An 18,964-nucleotide genomic window follows, 5' to 3' on the forward strand; every position below is an offset into this window, starting at 1 on the left:
ACTTTGTGAAACACATGACTCCGGATGAATTTAGAAGTCTTGATTTGCTGGCTTGGTGGAGAGGTAAGGAGGATGAGTTTCCGATCCTCGCCGCCATGGCCAAAGATTTACTAACGGTCCAAGCTCCACGGTAGCTTCGGAGTCTGCTTTTTCTGTTTCTGGCAGGGTTATATCGATTAGGAGGACTCGACTCACTGCACCAGCTATAGAGATGTCGATTTGCTACAAGGATTACTTGGACTCTTTAGATAGGGCACAACATCAACGCTCACTCGAGGGGGAAATGGAGTATGAAGCGGGCTTGTATGAAGACGAGGTCAATGAAGGACACACTAAACCAATGACCGATGAAGAAGCCGCGTACGACGATTACCTAAGAAATAGCTCGGGATCGGGTAGCGAAGAAAATTAGTTAAAGAAACAGCAAACATGGAGGCAAATCATGAGTAAGAAACAGCAAGTTGTTCATGTAATCGTGTCTAAGCATTCTTTTTCCTAATATGTGCTCTTATTTACTTGTTGATTTGGATTTTTCTAATTTAGTTAAAGAAACAGCAAACATGGAGGCAAATCATGAACAAACTGCGATTGGGAACAACAGGAGCATCTGCTAGTTCACGATTTAATGTTTGTATTTTTGAGTTAAATCATAAACAACAGTTCTTGGCAGAGATTTCTTCAGTGTTAATGATTTAATGTTTGTATTTTTGAGTTACGAATATGCGATAACGATTTAATGTTTGTATTTTTAATGTAAAAACTATAAATGAAAGTTATGTGTTTTTAATCTTTGGTTTGTTGAAAACATATTCACCAACACACACTCATACTCATCTTCCAAGCAAAGAACCCTAACAACGAAAGCAAAGAATGGCTTCGGTCAGTCCGTTTTGCCTTGTAGTTACCGGTTTGCCTTGTAGTAACCGGTTTGTTTATACTGTGAAAAAATAATGGTCTTCATTAAGTACAAAATATAAAAAACAAATATTCGTATTTGAAACCGCGAAATTTAAAAAAAAAAAAAAAAAAAAAAAAAACCGGTTAATAAAAAAAACCGGTTAATAAAAAAACCGGTTTATTAACCGGTTCTAACCGGTTTCTAAACCGGTCCTAACCGGTTAGACCGGTTAGGGTTTTGACAGAAAAAAACCGTTTATTAACCGGTCGGTTATTAACCGAACCGGTTTTTTTCCGGGCCAAAAAAAAATTAACCGGACCGGTTTTTTTAAAAAAACCGGTTTGTGCACCTCTAGTTGTGAGTATAAGAGAGAGAGAAAATAATGATAAAGGTAAAGAAAAATATTTTATTTAATTAAACAGGAGAGAGAAAAACGGTGATTTTTAGTGTAATTTTGGATTTTGAGATAAGGAAAGGGATGAGAATGCTCTAATTTACTTTGGGAATGTTGTTGAATAATGTTGTTGAAACCTAGTAATCATGGCATAATCTTGGTTAATAGAAACTAATTTACTTTGAGAGTTACTAGTTAGAAAAAAAAATTACTCAAAAGGGAGCACCTTTGGGTGAAAGATATCTTTAACTTTTCCAAACACAAAAGAAAATCATGATGATGAAAATACCATCCATAAAGCTTTTCATATCAAACAAGCTAATATTAAAGATCCTTGTCGACACAATGTGTCACATAAACCAACCATATTTCAAACTAAAACTTTCGGTTTCTTAACAATCATACGCTAAAAAAACTAGGCATGTCCCAAAACGACATTGCTTATGCACCCACACCGATAACATTCCTTTAAACAGAACCACATTCTCGTACCAACTGACCAAGTTTTCCACAATCGCTACATACGTTTTGTCGCTTCTAACCGTCTATTGTTTTCATATTCAATCATTCTTGCAGCCTCAATCATGCTATCAAATGTAGTCATACAACTTGTTGGGATAAAATCTTTTATATCCGCCCTCAACCCAGTTACAAACAGGTATATCTTTCTCTTTTCAGCACTAAGCGAGTACCAAAAGACCAACAATCTCTCAAACCGAGCAATATACCCTCGCAGACTTTCGTTTCTTCCTTGTTTGATCGACCTGAACTGTTCCATCAGCTCCTGCTCCACACGTACCGGATAAAACCTTTCTCTAAACAGTTCCTTGAACCGACTCCATGTCATCTTTGCTGGAGCCTCGAGCCCACACGTAACCTTAACCGTCTCCCACCAAACAAGGGCTTCTGATCTCAACATACAGACACCATGTGCTACTTTGTCCTCATCAGCACACTCCATAAGATTAAAACCATCCTCCATACGAGAAATCCACATCATCGCTGCTATCGGGTCCTGTACTTCACTAAACTTCATGTATACATGAGAAAATAGCACCTCATGATCACTAGATTCATCTGATACATGTTTACCGTTTCTTCGTGTTACGATCCTGTTACTTTTTTTTTTTTTTTTTTTTTTTTTTAAGACAAAAATTTTATTTATTTCTACTGATGAAACATAGATATTACATCAATATAGCAGGTAGGCGGGCAACAAGCTGCGCCGCCACCCCTTTCTGAAAAGTGTAAAACCATATGTCCTAGCAAAAATACAGGAACATGTGAGCTTTATTTCATTTAAATTTTGTAAGGGATTACATAAGTTCTCAAAGCTTTAAGCTACCAATCTGTATCCTTAAATTTGCAAAATCATGTCAATCAACAAAAATACATTATTATGATATGACAACTACATTTTCAGTTTACTATGTTATACAACTTGCGAGCTTTGCAAAACAGTCTATTGTGCATATTTTCACTACATTTTTGCTCACGCGCCAAAAAATCTCATAGCAAAATGGGTATATACACAGATTTCACATTTAAAAAAACACATACACATCATCAACCAATAAACATTGCATATTTGCATAGAACACTTTTATGTGCAACATACATGTATGATAGAAACTATGATGTATCTCAATTTATAAAGTTACACGAAACTCGCAGCAGACTCAACCAGTAGTGCGCCTAATTTCATTACTGCCTAAAAGCCGTAAAACATCCAGTTCTAGAAAACCATCATTCAAACCTGTTCAAGCTCAATCCATAGCAAATTTCACCAAAAATAACATGAATTATTATTATTATTATTATTATTATTATTATTATTATTATTATTATTATTATTATTATACTAGCAAAACCCTAGGTTGAAATGCAGCAAAAATCAGTGGAACCAAACAGCAATGAGAGTCAAAAAATGAGAGTCAAAATGTATTATATTGATTTGGAAATTGAAGATGAACTTAACCTATTTTAGTATAATTATTATATGTATATATATAACGTGAAGCATGAATATGTTAGGGAATTAGTACCTATAATATCGACTACGTAACTTGACATGATACAGTTTCATAATTCTTACTTACTTACTTGACGGACTTCTCTCACAGTTGGTTCTCTGCTTCTGCGTTACAATACAGGTATTGGGCTTGAGCTATGGTCAAATGATACGTCACCACACGTTCACACACACCCACCCATGCTTACACAACGTGGCCGGGTCATGGTTGCTGCAACTTATTTTTGATTTCATAAGTTGTTGGTTATTTTACTACGTAGTGGCTTTATTATTTTTGGTTAATTTCTGGTACGTTTACTAAATTATTGTTTCAATTGTCGACTATCTATTATATATATCTATACCCATATTATATATAAAGCATGAGTAAGGGATTTTTTAATTTTTAAGAGCTAAAAAAACTTGTTGCTTTAAATACAAAACATAATGCATAAGATTAAGATATTTAAGGGGTAATTTTGTCTTTTAACAAAATCATATACAGTTGATTTTAACTTATTCAAAAATAATTATAAGTTTGGTTCTTTAACTTTAATAACATTTTGTTAATTTATATAATAATTATATATATACTCCTTTATTTAAACCAACTACCCCATGACGTTTAAACGTTTATAACTTTTTCACATGTTATTATTTTTAAAAAAAATTATATCATAAAACAAGTATTTTATTCCTTTTAATATGAGTATGATATTGATATACTTTTTTCATCTTAAAAACTTAAGGTGTACATGCTTATCATTAAGGACCGACAAAAGGGTTGTGCGGGTTTGACCGTTCGGGCCATGGGTCTAAAAGGTTAAGGTTAGAATGGGTCGATTTTAAAAAGATTAATTTGGTTTTGGTGGGGACGGGTTCGGGCCGAAATGGGTCAAGTCAGAATGGATTTCGGGTTAGAACAGTGTCAGGCGGAACGGGTTGGCATTACGTGTGCACCGACACCTGATTGCGCGCGTACAATCGTTGTGTGACGTGCTTACTAACACTGTTATGCTTCCAATGCCGCATTACGAGCATATTATCGTTGGGTTACACGCGTACTGCTATGATTAGTCACGCACTTATTGAAATAGTAACACCGATTACGTGTTCGATGTCATATTACATATATATCCCGTTGCATTGCGCGGGCACTCAGCTAATTACTAGTAAAGTGTAGGGTTGTGGACTTGTGGGCAAATGTATATAACGGTATATTATTGTCCTTTCTTTTACTTGATATAATGAGTCACTATGACATAAAACGTTGATAACTATGTGTTTATAATTTTTTTTATGTTTAATCATCTACTTATAATCGTAACATATCATAAAGAAAAACTAATATATTTTCTTTTATTCGTAATGAAAAGGTTAATGGCTATCATTCTTAAAAATGTGAAAAATAGTATGAAAAGTCTCTCATCCCGATTTTTCTATATTAAAGTCCTTAAACTTATCTAGAATAATCACACTTGATAAATTACATAAGTTTAGGGATTTTTCATAAAAATTGGGTTGAGAGTCATTGCTGTTTTTGGATTCTGGGGTGGACCCCAGTTATGTGAAGACTTCTGGAGGGATTACAAGTTATGCTAATTGCCGAGGTATTTTTTTTTTTCTTTTTTCTAATTAATTGATAAAATAAGTCTTGCCCACATAAATGTAACAAAGCATACCAAAGCTGCGTTTTATGATATTGATGCTAATGACTCTTTTGCTCCGATAATAAGACTCTCGCTCCAAGAAGTGTCCTGCATGCAAACATTGTGTGAAACATTTTGACCATCACCGCCCTGGATCTTAAATACTTTGGTTCACAAGAGATAAAACAAATAGTCATTGTAGTCAAGCAGAACACTGGAAAATGGCTGCACCGTAGGAGGTACTGAAACTGCAATTTAATGTTTTCTCTTTAGGTGGGAAATTTCTTATTTCTACTAGATTAAAATGATATTATGATAAAATTAAAGATGGCAAATGGGTTGGGTTGGGTCAAAATGGGTCATGGGTCGGAACGGGTTAGGGTCAAAACGGGTTAGGGTCGGAACGGTCAACTAAAAAAAGGGTTGTTTTGATTTGGGTCGGAACGGGTTAGAGTCAAAAGGTTCGGGTCATAATGGGTCCTGGTTGGAACGGGTCAAGGTCAAAATGGGTCAAAACGGGTTTCGGATTGTTAATAAAAACCCCTCCAACAAATATTCAAAAAAATTAATAAAAAAATCATAACTCAAAATATAAATAAAAAACGAAAAACGTAAAAAAATCAAAACATTTCCGCCGTTGCCCTTGTTCTTAGGAAAAAAAAAACCTTGAGAAATTAACTGAAACCGGAAGTCGACGAAAACGAAACATAAACCAAAACTGAACCGAATTAATCGAAACCGAAAAAATCAATCAAAACGAAACTAAAAAACTGAAACCGAACATAAATGAAACTGAAAAAACAGACCACAACGAAACAAAAGGCCGAAAACAAATCCGAAACCGACCAAAAGCAAACAAAAGAAACCGAAACCCAACTCGTCCAGTTCTCCGAAACCGACCAAAAAGAAACAAAGGAAACCGAAACCCAACCTGTCCAGTGCGAAAACTCGTGTCGGCTCGAAACCTAAACCGAATTCGTTCCAATCCAAAACCCGTTTCAACCCGAGCTTGCCACTTTTCCTTAAGACATTAACCCATATCGACCAATTTCTTTAAATTTTTCGACCCATTTTGACCCGAAAATAAGGTGGAATTTCAAGTGACCCATTTTAATCTATCTTATTAAAATCTATGACCCAAACCAACCCATCATCATCATCATCATCATCATCATCGTACTCAGTATATCCCACCAATAGCAAAGCTATGGTAGGGTCTGAGGAGGGTAAGATGTAGACAACCTTACCTCAACCCCATAGGGATAGAGATGCTGCTTCCGGTGAGACCCCCGGCTCGATAGTAGTTTTGCATCAAGCCTTGGACATAAGACACATAAGACACAATCATCGGGACACCGGCTGATTGGTGCATGTACCGTTGTCTTTCGGCTATCAACGCCACCACATGATGCCTGATTAACCTTCCGCCACTTTTAACGTTATTTTCACGAGATTAGTAAAATAACGTCAAAATTAGTGCAATTTTACTTTTGCCCACCCAAACCAACCCATATGATTTTTAAAACAACCCAAATTGACCCATTTGAAATGGTTTGGGTCAAGATTGCCACCCCTAGATAAAATTATTACAAATCTAGACGATGTGGTTTTCAAGGTGATTCATGTCTTATATGTTGAATTATTAAAACCCAACTGATTTTTTTTTACCTTCTTGTATACGCAGACGGAAGTGACATTAAAGAATTTAGAGAACCTTAGTCCTACTATGGGCTGCGATTCCAGCCCTGAAGGCAGATGCAGGCGACTCGGGACCTTTGGTGGCCTTTGTAGAAGAAATCATAAAAGGAAACAATCACAGACGGTATCGTCTCGTAAGTTCATATGGGCTTTTTTCCAATTCCATTAGTCTAAATATGAATCTTTTGAGTTAGTTGCAGGTCACAATCGTGACCCCGTTTACCTACAGGTCATATTCGGGTAACCTGATTGGTTCACCGGTTGGCCCGTTTAACCCATTTGTTATTATATAAATCTCAAAGGTATATAATCATGCTATTATGTAGATTACAGTTGGACAACGATTCAAATTCAACAGGCATGACAATGAACTATTTGACTTAATTCTTTTTGCTCTCATGTGTATTTCCAAAGGTAAAATCCTCATTTCACAAGCATTGAGATAAAGGGTATTGCTACTTACGTTATCCACTCTTTTTAGTTCATGAGTTTTTATTTATTTTTTATTTAACTTTTTCCCCTTGGTTCCTAAATTACCTCGGCTCCCCTTTAGTGCTCTTACTTGGGCAAGCGTACATGGAAGTTGGTTGTATTTAATTGAGACAAGATTATGTTGAAATCCTTTTCAGTCATGTTTAGTGTCTAAAGGCTAGATCTTGCTTTTGTGTTAAAGGAAGTAACTTTATGTTTCATATTAGATAATATTTATGTTAGGTGAACAAGTGATTGTGATTTATGCTAGATCATAGCAATTATTAGTTTTGTTAAGCAGCCTTGATTCTAATAACATAAACATGGTTTTTTTAATTCTTCTTGTGTGCACTATAATATAGAGGTTCAGATTAACTACAGTCATCTTGCACTTGGAAGTGTCATTAGTTCCCTTGGTGATGAAAAGGAACAAAAAGAAGGGGCTCAGGTTCCATATCATGATAGTAAACTTACTTGCCTCTTACAGGTTGGACACAATAAACAATTATACTAGGAATTGTAAATAGTTGAGCATTTTCGTGTGTTTCCATAATATTAATGGTTAATACTCATTTTACTAAAATGGCAGGATCACTTGCTGGAAACAAGACTCTTATAACTGGTAACTTCTATATCCCAATTGTACTATTTTGTTATAAAATTATTATATTTCATACAAATTATTTAATTTAATAATGATTTTTCCCAGCTTGCGTTAGTCCTGTTGATATAACTGTTAGGGAAACTTGAACGCATTAAAGGTTGCTAAGCGCGCAAGGAGCATTCAAAATAAACCCATGAATTATAGCTACCTAATGTCAAGTGAAATGTAAAAGCTGAGAACAATTGAAGTGTTTGCAAACGGAACTTTGCGCTCATGGTGGTAGCTCCCAATTATGGGCATTTCTATTAACATGTGCAATATTTTATAGACAGGGTTATAACTCATTAAAATCTAATAATGTTTTAGTTCAGGTTTTAAAGGGGAAGGATTTCTTGGCTTGAACATGTTTATGTGATACCATATCAATTAGAGGTGGAAACATTGTCAAGCGAGGCGGATTTGGATAAGATATAGTCCAGGTCAAAATGGGGTCGTGTTGGATTGACCCGAACATATTATGCCAAAAAGTTTTATTATCGTTAACATCATGTTGTATATAAATGTATGATTAATTTCTGTTCACTTTTTAGTTATGTGATTGTATATAAATGTTTGATGTTGCTTTCTATGCAATTATTGTTTAAAATCTATTTATCTTCAATATATTTATTAATTTTGTGGAATTATACCAACCGATTTGAATTTAAATCTTTTTAAAAAGAGTGTATTAAAATAATAGCTTTTAACCGAAAAAAAAAAGAATAAAAATATAATATCTGTCTTAATTTAGCATAGGTGTCATTTTCTAAAAAGTTAAGTTCTAACATCACTTCACAAGAAAATTTCAAAGTTTTTTTTTTCAAAAAACATTATAACATTAAACACAAGAAAATTTTTAAAAATAAATAAACTTATGTTATTATAGCATTCAATGTTAAACATTGAAAACCCCGTCCACCGGACGGGTATAAAACTAGTTCTTTATGGTTTTCATAAATTCATATACTTTTCTAGAGCCGCTTGTGAGCTAGTCGAGCTCAGATTGATACAAAGCTTGAAATGAGCCGAGCTGAGCCCGGATGTCAAATAAAGCTCATTTAGTTATCGAGTCTAAGCTCGAGCCTTGTACGAGAAACTCGCTTATAGGCTCGTCGAGCCTTGTGTGTTTTCAAATTTAACCAATTTTAGACTTGTATGTATTAGTTTTACATTACCCAATTGAGCTCGAGGCAGGCTTTGGCTCGTCTAATTTTTTTTTTCCAAAATATATAAAAGGAAATTAAAAACATATATAAATTAATTAATAAACAATAAACTAGCCGATCTCAAACTTGTAAAAGCAAACAATGAGCTAAGCTTGAACTTTAGAAAAACAATTTAAAACGAGCCAAACTCAAACCCTTATAAGTAAAAAAAACGAGCTAAAAAGAGCTGAGCTCCGTCGACCTAGTTTGAACTGAAATAAAAGGTAGTGATATGCATATATATAAAAAGCTTCAGGGTTTCACTCAAACATACTTGACAACACCACCAGGCCGGGAGCACTTGTTCATTCACCATATCTTGAAACTCTTCAGATTATATTATTGAAGATGGGCCGGTCTCTTGTCTCTCAGTTCCTCAATCTTTCAAATGCCTGTCCACGCTTCACGTATTTGTTTATTTCACTCTCTTATTAATTACCTGTTTTAATTATTTTATTTTATTGTGCATTGGTGAATTGTTGTTTGCTATACTACTTTCAATCAAATTGGGGATTCTAAATGATATTATAATATGACAATGTCTGTGGAATATTAACAGTGAATAATAGACTAGAGTATTATTATGCTCACAAGGTGTTCGATGTAATGCCTCAAAGAGACTAAGGTACTGTTTGTTTTTTCTGCGGACTGCAAGCATCTGCAGGCATCTGTAGTAGAAGATGTGGACCAAACCTCTGCAGTCTGCAAGAAGAGGACTGTTTGTTTTTTAACGTCAACCTAAACATAAACAAATTGAACCTAATAAAATTCTTAACTAGCATAAACAAACTGATAAATACATCTTTTGCCCACATATATATATTTTCCAAAAACAAAATATACTGAAATATATAAACCCAATCAATTGTGTGCATAAAAAAACTTTCAGATATACAAAAAGAATTTATTGTACCACAAGTATATGTGTTTAAAAATACAATCTACAATAACGTCTCGGACCTACGTCTTCATTCTTACAACCTGAACCGACATATTAATTCTTGCAACCTGAACTGACGCCCTCACTCTTGCAACCCAAACCATCATCTTCATTCTTGCAACCCAAACCGCAGAGAGCACCTAAGAAAATAACGTTACATTAATAAAATGATGCTTAAAATATATATGAAATCAGAAAAATACTTACAATTTAGAGACTAGTTTTGGGGAAAAAATGGTCTGCTAATCAAGGGGGCGGAGGAGCGGCGGCGGCGTGGAGCTACGTGGTGGCGGCGGAATCGGGGGTGGAGGGGTGCGGGGGTGACGGGAATTGAAGGTTGAAGAAGGAGGCTGTTAGGATTTGAGAGAGCCTGCGGCTAGTGGTCGCCGGTGGTGCGGCGCCGGAGGCGGAGGCAGCGGCTAGTGCGGCGCCGGCTGTGGAGGTCGCCGGAGGTGTAGGCCGCTGGAGATGAAGGGGAGGAGATGGTAGGAATGAAAGGGGGGCTAGGGTTTTGAATGAGATATCTGATGGAAAATAAAGAAGATGTATAAGACTTGAAAAGAGGAAGGTCCATGTCTTCTAGGATAAGAGGGCGCGAAGACGTTTTTTAATGAAATGTCTTCAGGAAAACAAACAGTCTGCAAGCCCTAAGGTCTGCGCGGCGCAGACATAAGAGGCCAGGAAGATCTTTTGTGAAAAAACAAACACCCCCTAAGATGCGTGTAGAATGTTAAGCAGTGATTCTTCCTAATATTTCGCCACCATATGCTTCTGTTTACTATAAAAACTCAAAATTGTTTCACAACTCTTGGGCATTTGGGGGTAGACAGGTGTTCGGCCCGACTCGAGTTTCCCGTTTACGCTATTTGTTTTGTACATTTTTTGTTTAGCTTTGAATATAGTATACTATTGAGAGTTCTTAATGTTGGCGATCTTGAAACGGTTCATGTGGCATTACAAGTAAACCGCAACGAACGCTGCTGAGGATTCATCATAATCTTCCGGTTATTGGAGGTGTTAGAAGTCACCGATGCTACTGCAGCGTGTCAGCGCCTGAGCCTACTGTTTCGGAGACTTCCTCCACCTCTATAAAGTAAATATTTTGTAATCTCAGTAAGTTAATTTTATTTTTTATTTTTGGTTGTATAAAGTGCTCATCATGAATAATACTCCCTTCATTAACCTAAAAATGTTTAACAGGAAGAGGATTGTGTCTGGTGTCCAACCAACAGGATCTATACACCTCGGGAATTTTCTTGGCGCGATAAAAAATTGGGTGTCGCTACAGGTAAACGTTTCTTTTGTTTATTTATTTATTTTTTTAGTTTGAAGATTTAATTGGCCTTTTGAAATCAAGTTATGTGATAATTTTCTGTTTTTGTTCTTGTTTCAGGATAAGTATGAGACATTATTCTTTATTGTGGATCTCCATGCGGTATGTGTGCTAAAATAGACACACTGTTTGTTCATTATAGTTTATTTACTATTAATATTTGTTTTTGTCAATTTGACAGATAACTCTGCCCTATGATGTCCAACAACTGTCTAAAGCAACTAGAGATACCGCAGCTCTTTATTTGGCATGCGGCATAGACACCTCAAAGGTCTTTTTGTGCTTCTTTTGTTAATATTTTAATCTTAAGAATTGTTTTACCATATTCTTTTTGATATCTGTATATGTAAACTGAATTTCAATTTGACATACAGGCTTCTGTATTTGTGCAATCTCATGTTCGTGCTCATGTAGAGTTAATGTGGCTGTTGAGTTCTGCTACACCAATTGGTTGGCTTAACAGAATGATTCAGTTTAAAGAGAAATCTCGAAAGGCGGTGCGTCTTTTATCGTATGCAGCTCAACCTCTACCAGTTTAATATTTTTATTAACATTTAGTTTGTTAAACATCACTACAGAAATTATATTATTTCAATAATAAATTTAGTTTTGAATAAATGGTTTAAGACGCTTTATGCATGATAAAGATACACTTTGGATGACTTTTGATCTGTTCAACTCATTTGGCCTGTTAAAATAAAAACATAACAATAATTGACTCATTCAAAAGCAAATGAATCAAAATAGCTAGGGGTGTTCATCGGATTGGATAACGGATTATTCAGTTCGGATTTGAAAATTTTAGGACCTATCCGAAATCCGATCCGAATTAGGGGTGTTCCTATCCAATCCGAATTGATTTCAGATGGATTCGGATTGGATTTGGATAATCTGAAATAATCCGAATAACCCGAAATAAAACGTATAACAAACATTCAAACAAACGTCTAATTAAAAAAAATACAAAACCGGAAAATTAAAACAAAACATGCACAAAGAAAAGTCAGACTTCAAACAAAAGTCGAATTAAATCTATGATCCGTCATAATTCTAAAAATTAAAACATATATGAATAAAGCCAAACTTCAAAATAATTAAATCACATGTTATTTATTCGGATTGTTCGGATCTCCGTATCTCCGGATCGATCTGATCCGGATATCCGAATAAGAATTCGGATCGGATTATTCGGGTTTTGGTTTCGATTCTGATTTCGGTTTTTTTAGGATTTCGGATTTTCTAAACACCCCTAAAAATACTTAAAATTGTTACTTTAGTTAGTTAACCGAAATAAGAATGATGAAAATAACATGTGGTATGTGCGTTAGTGCTTTATAACTGTTCGCATTTTACTATCATTCAATTATGCTTTTATTTATAGTTTTGAAATTATGCTTTTATTTATGGTTCTTTTCTTTTGCTTTTCAAAGGGTGATGAGAATGTTGGGGTTGCACTCTTGACATATCCCGTGTTGATGGCTTCAGATATTCTTTTGTACCAGGTAAAGTTTCTTAACCTCCCATACACAAGGAACGATCACTAACTTTGAAAGTTCATTTTATGGAAATGAAAATTCTACCCTGTCTTAGTTCTTAGAAGCTGTCTTTTTTGTTTGCAGTCTGATTTAGTTCCCGTTGGTGAAGACCAAAAGCAGCATTTAGAATTGACACGAGAGCTGGCTGAACGCATTAATCATTTATATGGTGGTAGAAAATGGAAGAAGTTAGGAGGGTAAGAAAAATAATAATTTAGGTAGTTAATTTTAATTATCGATACAAGTCTAGTAGTCTGCAAAGCTTGCTGACTACCTTTTTTATATTGTTTGCAGCCGAGGCGGTTCAATCTTTAAGGTGAATCTTATGCTTGATCTTAATAATTACTATTTATTAATATCTTAATTTTTCATATCTAGTTGGAACAAATACAAATCTTGAATCTTTATTTTTTACTTTTATAGGTTCCCGAGCCCTTAATACCTCCAGCTGGAGCACGAGTGATGTCACTTACTGATGGTCTTTCTAAGGTATTTCATATTGAGCTACACATAAACAACTTGCACTAATTATCAATATTTAATATTATTATTTTAATATTGTAGATGTCCAAGTCTGCTACTTCGGACCAGTCTCGTATTAATTTGCTCGACTCAAAAGATGTGAGTGGGCTCGACTTCATTCCTTCAGTTTTCCATCTTCCGATTATTTCATCTATTGAATAATTGAACTTGATTAGTTAAATACTTAAATTATAGCTTGTGTTTGATATAATTGTAAAGTTTCTACCTTTATATTGACTTCATTTTAGGCAATTGCAAACAAGATTAAGCGGTGCAAGACAGATTCTTTTCCTGGGTCAGTTCTATAAAACACTGTTTTTTGTCCTCTTTTTAATTTTTTTTTTTTGTGTTTATAATTATTGGATTTGGTAATATGTTCTGACATGTCTTCTATACCACTAGGTTGGAGTTTGACAATGCTGATAGGCCCGAATGCAATAATCTTCTTTCAGTATATCAAATCATTACAAATAAGACAAAGGAGGTAATTGCTTTAGTTTTCATATAATTCAACAGTATTATGTGTATTTTTATTTCATTTTGAGCATTCAATCATCAATAAAGTTGCGATATTTAACCTTTACAGATTTTTATTGCAGGAAGTTGCACAGGAATGCCGGGATATGAACTGGGGCACTTTTAAAACTGTTCTTACTGATGCTTTAATCGATCATCTCCATCCAATCCAGGTTTGTATTCGCTATGCGCTTCAAAGATTAAACCTTTTCAAATTACAAGCGTTCTTTGTGAATCAATTTTAAAAAAATATTAATGCACACAATCATAAAATGTTACTTTTTTGCAGACACGATACGAGGAAATTACGTCTGATCCAGGCTATTTGGACCAAGTTTTAGCAGAGGGTGCAAGCAAAGCTGCAGATATAGCAGATGTGACTCTTGGTAATGTATATCAAGCAATGGGATTCTTAAGGAGATGAGAGCGGATATTATAATAAACAAAACTCGAGATTAAGCCATCATATATTGATGCGAATTTTCGTATTTTACCCTGCTGAAAAAGCAACTTAATAGGCATGCTTGCATTCTTTTTGTGCGTTTATTTTAATGGATTGAGTCCAGAAAATGTTTTGACTTGGTCGGTTGGTTGGTGATTGTTGAGGCTAAGAGCCTTGGTGCATTCGGGTCGTACAAAGTTTAGGACTCTCCATTGTAACAATGCTTCTTAACTCCACATTTTATACATGGTCAAACTTAACTTATGATTCCTAGTTGTTGGCTTTGTTGTATCATATCTATACATTCATCTTGCTAGCACTTACTAGCTTGTTAACCAATTGTTTTCTTGAATATATAGGGTGAATAGGTTTTTTGTTTTTTTGTTTTTATATACTTGCACCAAAAGAATAACTTTTTTTTAAAAAATGTTACAAGATTTGTGTGTAAAAAAGTTCTCTTTCAAAGATTCATCACTCCAACTTTTAAAAAAAAATGTGATGGAAGAAGAAAAAGAAAAGATCAAGGCTTAAAAAAGCATGCATGTAAAGAATGCAGGCAAAGTGACACCCTCTCAGTCAAAATAATGGAAGATACATGTGAATTAGACTCCACACGAGTTCATTGATTGAGGAATTACGTAAGCACTTATGTAACATAAAAAACTTTATTTTCCCTTTTTTTTTCTATATAATGTAATGAGCGGAAGAAAAGAAGGCGTCAAATTCTGACGATTCTACTTCAAATGTGACAGGTGATAACAGTAGCAACATCAATAAAAAAAAAAGTTTGGAACCCAATCATGCATTCTTCATAGCTTCAAGACTGAGAACACAACACATAACATGCTTTCAACATGTTTACTGTCAATACTTAAAAGAGTAACTGTACACCAACATATTTACACCGACGCAACTAAGGCACACGTAACCACCAGCACACAAACACTGATCAATACAATCACTGGTCACTAATTCCTCCTTCCTTTTTCATTCTGAAGATAAACTTAGAAGGAACTCTTGACAACACAAAGTTACCATGACTGTCTACTTTCCCATACGAAGCAAGATTTGGGGCCATCACGATCCTGCATTTGCTTGATGTGTCACACCCCATTTCAACGCCAAAGTATGTCAAATGGTCTGAAATACTGTTACCCGATACTGATCTGAAATATTCACAAAACGTAGTTGAGAGACGGGTTTTCAAAAAAAAAATAATATAATGTGGATTTAAAATAAACTGTTTAACATACCTGCTACAATCAGGATCTTCACCCGAATCATCACATATCTTCTCAACTTCATAAATAAGAAACCCTAATCCAAGGTTATAGACCCATACCTGCATATTGGAAGAATATAATACATGTGAAACGCTCTAATTTGATAAAATAAACACTATAAAGTAAAACAAATGCTAAAAGTCACGAAAGTCAAACAAGATTACCTCTCTCGGGAAGTGATGATATGTCTTCTGTGGGAAAAACTGATAATAAGGAGGCAAATGTGGGACCATATCGTGTTCGTGTGTCACTCTAAACGTATTTGGTACAACACTGATATAATATGATGCAAAAGCAGCATTGCCAATTCTAGGTTGTCCAAATGTCATAGCTTGAACGTTCTCGGACCCATAAATAAGCTGTAAAAAAGTAAATTAATTATTTCATATAGATCTAAAGGATGCTAAAAGGTTATAATACCAATCATAATTACCGCAAGATCGAGTCCACAAAACGCAGCCATGGCTCCGCCCATTGAATGCCCTGTCACCATAATTTTGAGATCTCCATATATTTCTCTTGCTCTACTTACACCATCAATAATTCCCGACCGTACAACCGTATTGTTATAAGCATTAAAAAATCCATGATGCACCTGAATCAATCGAGACAAAGATGAAATAATGATCACACGAGCAAACACAATAAGCAAAACTATTGCCACGTGTACCTTGCCATCAATGCACCCAGGATACTCAAAGTCGAGCTGTTTCCAGAATAGATCCTCAATCCAATTTTGTATGCTGCAGACATAAAAAATGTTATTCAAACATGAAATTGAGGGTTTAAACTCATTATCTATAAACAATTAAATACCTGGTTTCTTGAGTGCCTCTAAATGCTATAACAATAGCATCAAGATCATCTGCAACCCCTACAAAGGCCTGCAATCAGTATTCAGTCACTATATACAGCTGTGGCACCCGAAAAAGATTATGACAAATGAAAAAACATTGTAAAAAGATGTACCTGCAGGCAGTTTTGAACATCAACAATGAGCTCTACAACTTCAAAACCCTGATTCAAGATAACACCAAGCATGAGCACTGATTTAATCGATGTTTTAAGTTCCACAGAAAGACAAAAAATTGAAACTTTAGTTTCTTAAAAATCTCAAAACGCAGTGTGACTAATGCACCAAAGAATACCTTGGTCAGGCCATCACATCTTGAACAAGTCCATGTAAAAAGATCGGTTAGATCCGAAATGTAAACCTGCATAGTTGAAGTTAACTTTTAGTAATAGCTAATAACCAATGAATGCATTCAACCTAATAAATCCACAATATCATAGTCATATGTTAGCTTATTTCTTTGACATATTATCATTTTATAGTGCATAATGAACTTACTGCAGAAGCATATTCCACCAGGATTGTGGCGAGCGTGTGATTGTAAAGAGGTGAGTGAACCTTGTGCATGATTTCAAGTCCTGTGCCCACAAAAAACTTCTAAATTAAGTAAACCCAAAATAATTTCAGAAAAAAATGTCCTCAAATCTTTTATCCAATATATCATCTACCAACTGTTGAAGGTATCATACATTACTAACTACCTATGATTTTTTTCATTCCCAGTTTCCTGATATTTAATTGGATATAAAACCTAGGGCTATAAAACGAACTGAAAATTCAGCGAACTGTACGTGAACAAGTTGGATGTAAGTTCGTTTACGTTCGTTCGTTTAATAAACGGATGGACATGAACAATAAATTACATCAGATTAATTAAATGAACAAGAACATGGGAAAAAGGCGTGTTTGTTCATTTATGCTCGTGAACGTTCAGCGACGTGTTTGTTAATGTCCGTTTGTTTACGTTCATTCATGCTGGTTTGTTTATGTTCCTTCTTAAAGGCTTCTATTACTTATATTTTATATATTTAGTTTATTACCCAAACATTTAAAGTTTAAAACTTGGGTAACTTAGACCGTCCACACTTTTCCTGATAATGATAATTAAAATTAGTATGTTAAGTATTATTAAGTTAAACTTGATTTATCTTTTGGATGGTTGTCTAAGGTCATGGATTAAAAATGTTATTTCATATTAATATATGTTCGGCCTTTCGTTACGAAATTTGGTTCGGTTATGTCTCCGATCAACGAATGAACACGAACAAGGCTTCGTTCAGTTCGGTTACAGCCCTAAGAAAACTTAAACCTAATGAGGTCACAAAAGGTCAGCAGCCAGTCATCTACAATAACCTCTCAGCAATTTATGTACACATAATCCCTAATTCCTACCCAGTCTTTAATAATAATAACAAAGTGAATGGATTATTATTAATGAAAGTAATTACCTCTAGCAGAAGAACCAACAGACAAACACATTATAATCATCAGTAATATTATCCACCATCTTCGCTCCATATCAAATTGAGTCAAAACCCAAAGTCTTAATCAAATATAGAAAGAAAACAGGATAATCTAACTAACCCTAATTACCAGATCTTGGTGCAAATACAAATTGGGGGTTTTATGGATCAAATTGGATTGAAATTAAGAGGTTTTGGAGGTATTATTATTATTATTAGAGTAATAATTAAGGGAGGAGGAGAATGAATGGCGTGTGCTTGGTGATCGTCTACGAGATGACTGCTATTTTGAACGAATTGAATGGTTAACTATTGTATTTGGATACGTTACTATTTCTTATTTATATATTGCTTGCAAATGCCATCAAAATCACTTCTTGATAATAGATTTCATATTTATCGAATTTCTTAATTACTTTATCTTTATTTAAAAAATTATTTAATAAAATAACCTTTCATCATAGCCCATATCAAACATATCTGTTTAACATTGTTTCAAATTCCTACCTTATTCTTATCATAAAACCATGAGATCTTTACATAATGCTTTAAAAGATTAAGGGCTGTTTGGTTTTTTTTAATTGTCATTAAGAGACTGTCTTTTAATTGTTCATAACCTCTTAATGTTTAACAATTAGAGCATTCTCATTCAACCCCTCATATTATGTGTGGGATGTTTTTATAATTTAGAGAGTGATTTAGGGTATTGTGAGTGAAGAGTTTTTATATTTTAGAAAAAATAGTGATTTTTCTGTATATTTGAAAAGTTACTGTTCATCCCCTATAATTCTTTAATATATTTTGAAAGTGGTTGTAAGTGAAGGAAAGAGAAAAGGTAATGATAAAAGGTATAAAAAATATTATTTAATTGAAATGAAGAGAGAAAATAAAGTGAGTTTTAGTGTAATTTTTGGTTTGAAGATAAGGGATGGGATGAGAATGCTCTTAGCCTTAAGTCATTAAGAGGTAACATCTTAATCATTATCAGACTATGAACCATTAAGATGTAGCATTTTAATGGCCATTAAGAAGCCACCAAACAACCCCTGACACTGTATTCTTGAGTTTTTTTTTAAGGGTTTGGAAAAAAAAAAGATAAGAAAAATTT

At 34.5% G+C, this 18,964-nt stretch overlaps 3 protein-coding genes across 3 annotated transcripts; 1 reads left to right on the top strand and 2 right to left on the bottom strand.

Annotated features, from left to right (window-relative positions):
- Positions 1-1,809: 1,809 nt before the first annotated feature.
- Positions 1,810-2,328, bottom strand: LOC143557615 (uncharacterized). The gene has a single exon (XM_077046651.1). The coding sequence runs from the start codon at positions 2,326-2,328 to the stop codon at positions 1,810-1,812; it is 519 nt and encodes a 172-aa protein (XP_076902766.1).
- An 8,528-nt stretch (positions 2,329-10,856) lies between these two features.
- On the top strand, positions 10,857-14,452 carry LOC143557616 (tryptophan--tRNA ligase, chloroplastic/mitochondrial-like; the record flags this gene model as incomplete). The annotated part of the gene is made up of 14 exons (XM_077046653.1): positions 10,857-11,002; positions 11,110-11,197; positions 11,303-11,344; positions 11,424-11,513; positions 11,617-11,739; positions 12,673-12,744; positions 12,862-12,974; positions 13,072-13,093; positions 13,201-13,266; positions 13,342-13,398; positions 13,548-13,594; positions 13,702-13,783; positions 13,899-13,988; positions 14,105-14,452. Coding segments are annotated over 14 exons (1,173 nt in total), but the record flags the coding sequence as incomplete, so codon positions are not given.
- Positions 14,453-15,052: 600 nt separating this feature from the next.
- On the bottom strand, positions 15,053-17,911 carry LOC143557604 (lipase-like). The gene is made up of 10 exons (XM_077046642.1): positions 17,842-17,911; positions 16,892-16,971; positions 16,689-16,754; positions 16,510-16,557; positions 16,357-16,424; positions 16,211-16,283; positions 15,974-16,135; positions 15,705-15,899; positions 15,511-15,599; positions 15,053-15,423 (listed from the first exon to the last, which is right to left on the bottom strand). Exons 1-10 carry the CDS (start codon positions 17,909-17,911, stop codon positions 15,216-15,218), a joined length of 1,059 nt encoding a protein of 352 aa, XP_076902757.1. The 3' UTR covers positions 15,053-15,215.
- Between the last annotated feature and the right edge of the window lie 1,053 nt (positions 17,912-18,964).

This window comes from Bidens hawaiensis, unplaced genomic scaffold (genome assembly GCF_021521415.1).
Source record: "Bidens hawaiensis isolate Kalapana, Puna unplaced genomic scaffold, B.hawaiensis_p1.1 tig00019072_1, whole genome shotgun sequence".
NCBI classification, from domain to species: domain Eukaryota; kingdom Viridiplantae; phylum Streptophyta; class Magnoliopsida; order Asterales; family Asteraceae; genus Bidens; species Bidens hawaiensis.

Bases quoted from the DNA above. Each gene is read 5' to 3' on its own strand.
- LOC143557615 (XM_077046651.1), bottom strand. From the start codon at position 2,328: ATGAAGTTTAGTGAAGTACAGGACCCGATAGCAGCGATGATGTGGATT.
- LOC143557604 (XM_077046642.1), bottom strand. From the start codon at position 17,911: ATGGAGCGAAGATGGTGGATAATATTACTGATGATTATAATGTGTTTG. The intron at 16,558-16,688 runs GTATTCTTTGGT...ATCTTGAATCAG, and splicing joins GATGTGATGGCCTGACCAAG to GGTTTTGAAGTTGTAGAGCT. The intron at 16,284-16,356 runs GTATTTAATTGT...TTATGTCTGCAG, and splicing joins AGAGGCACTCAAGAAACCAG to CATACAAAATTGGATTGAGG.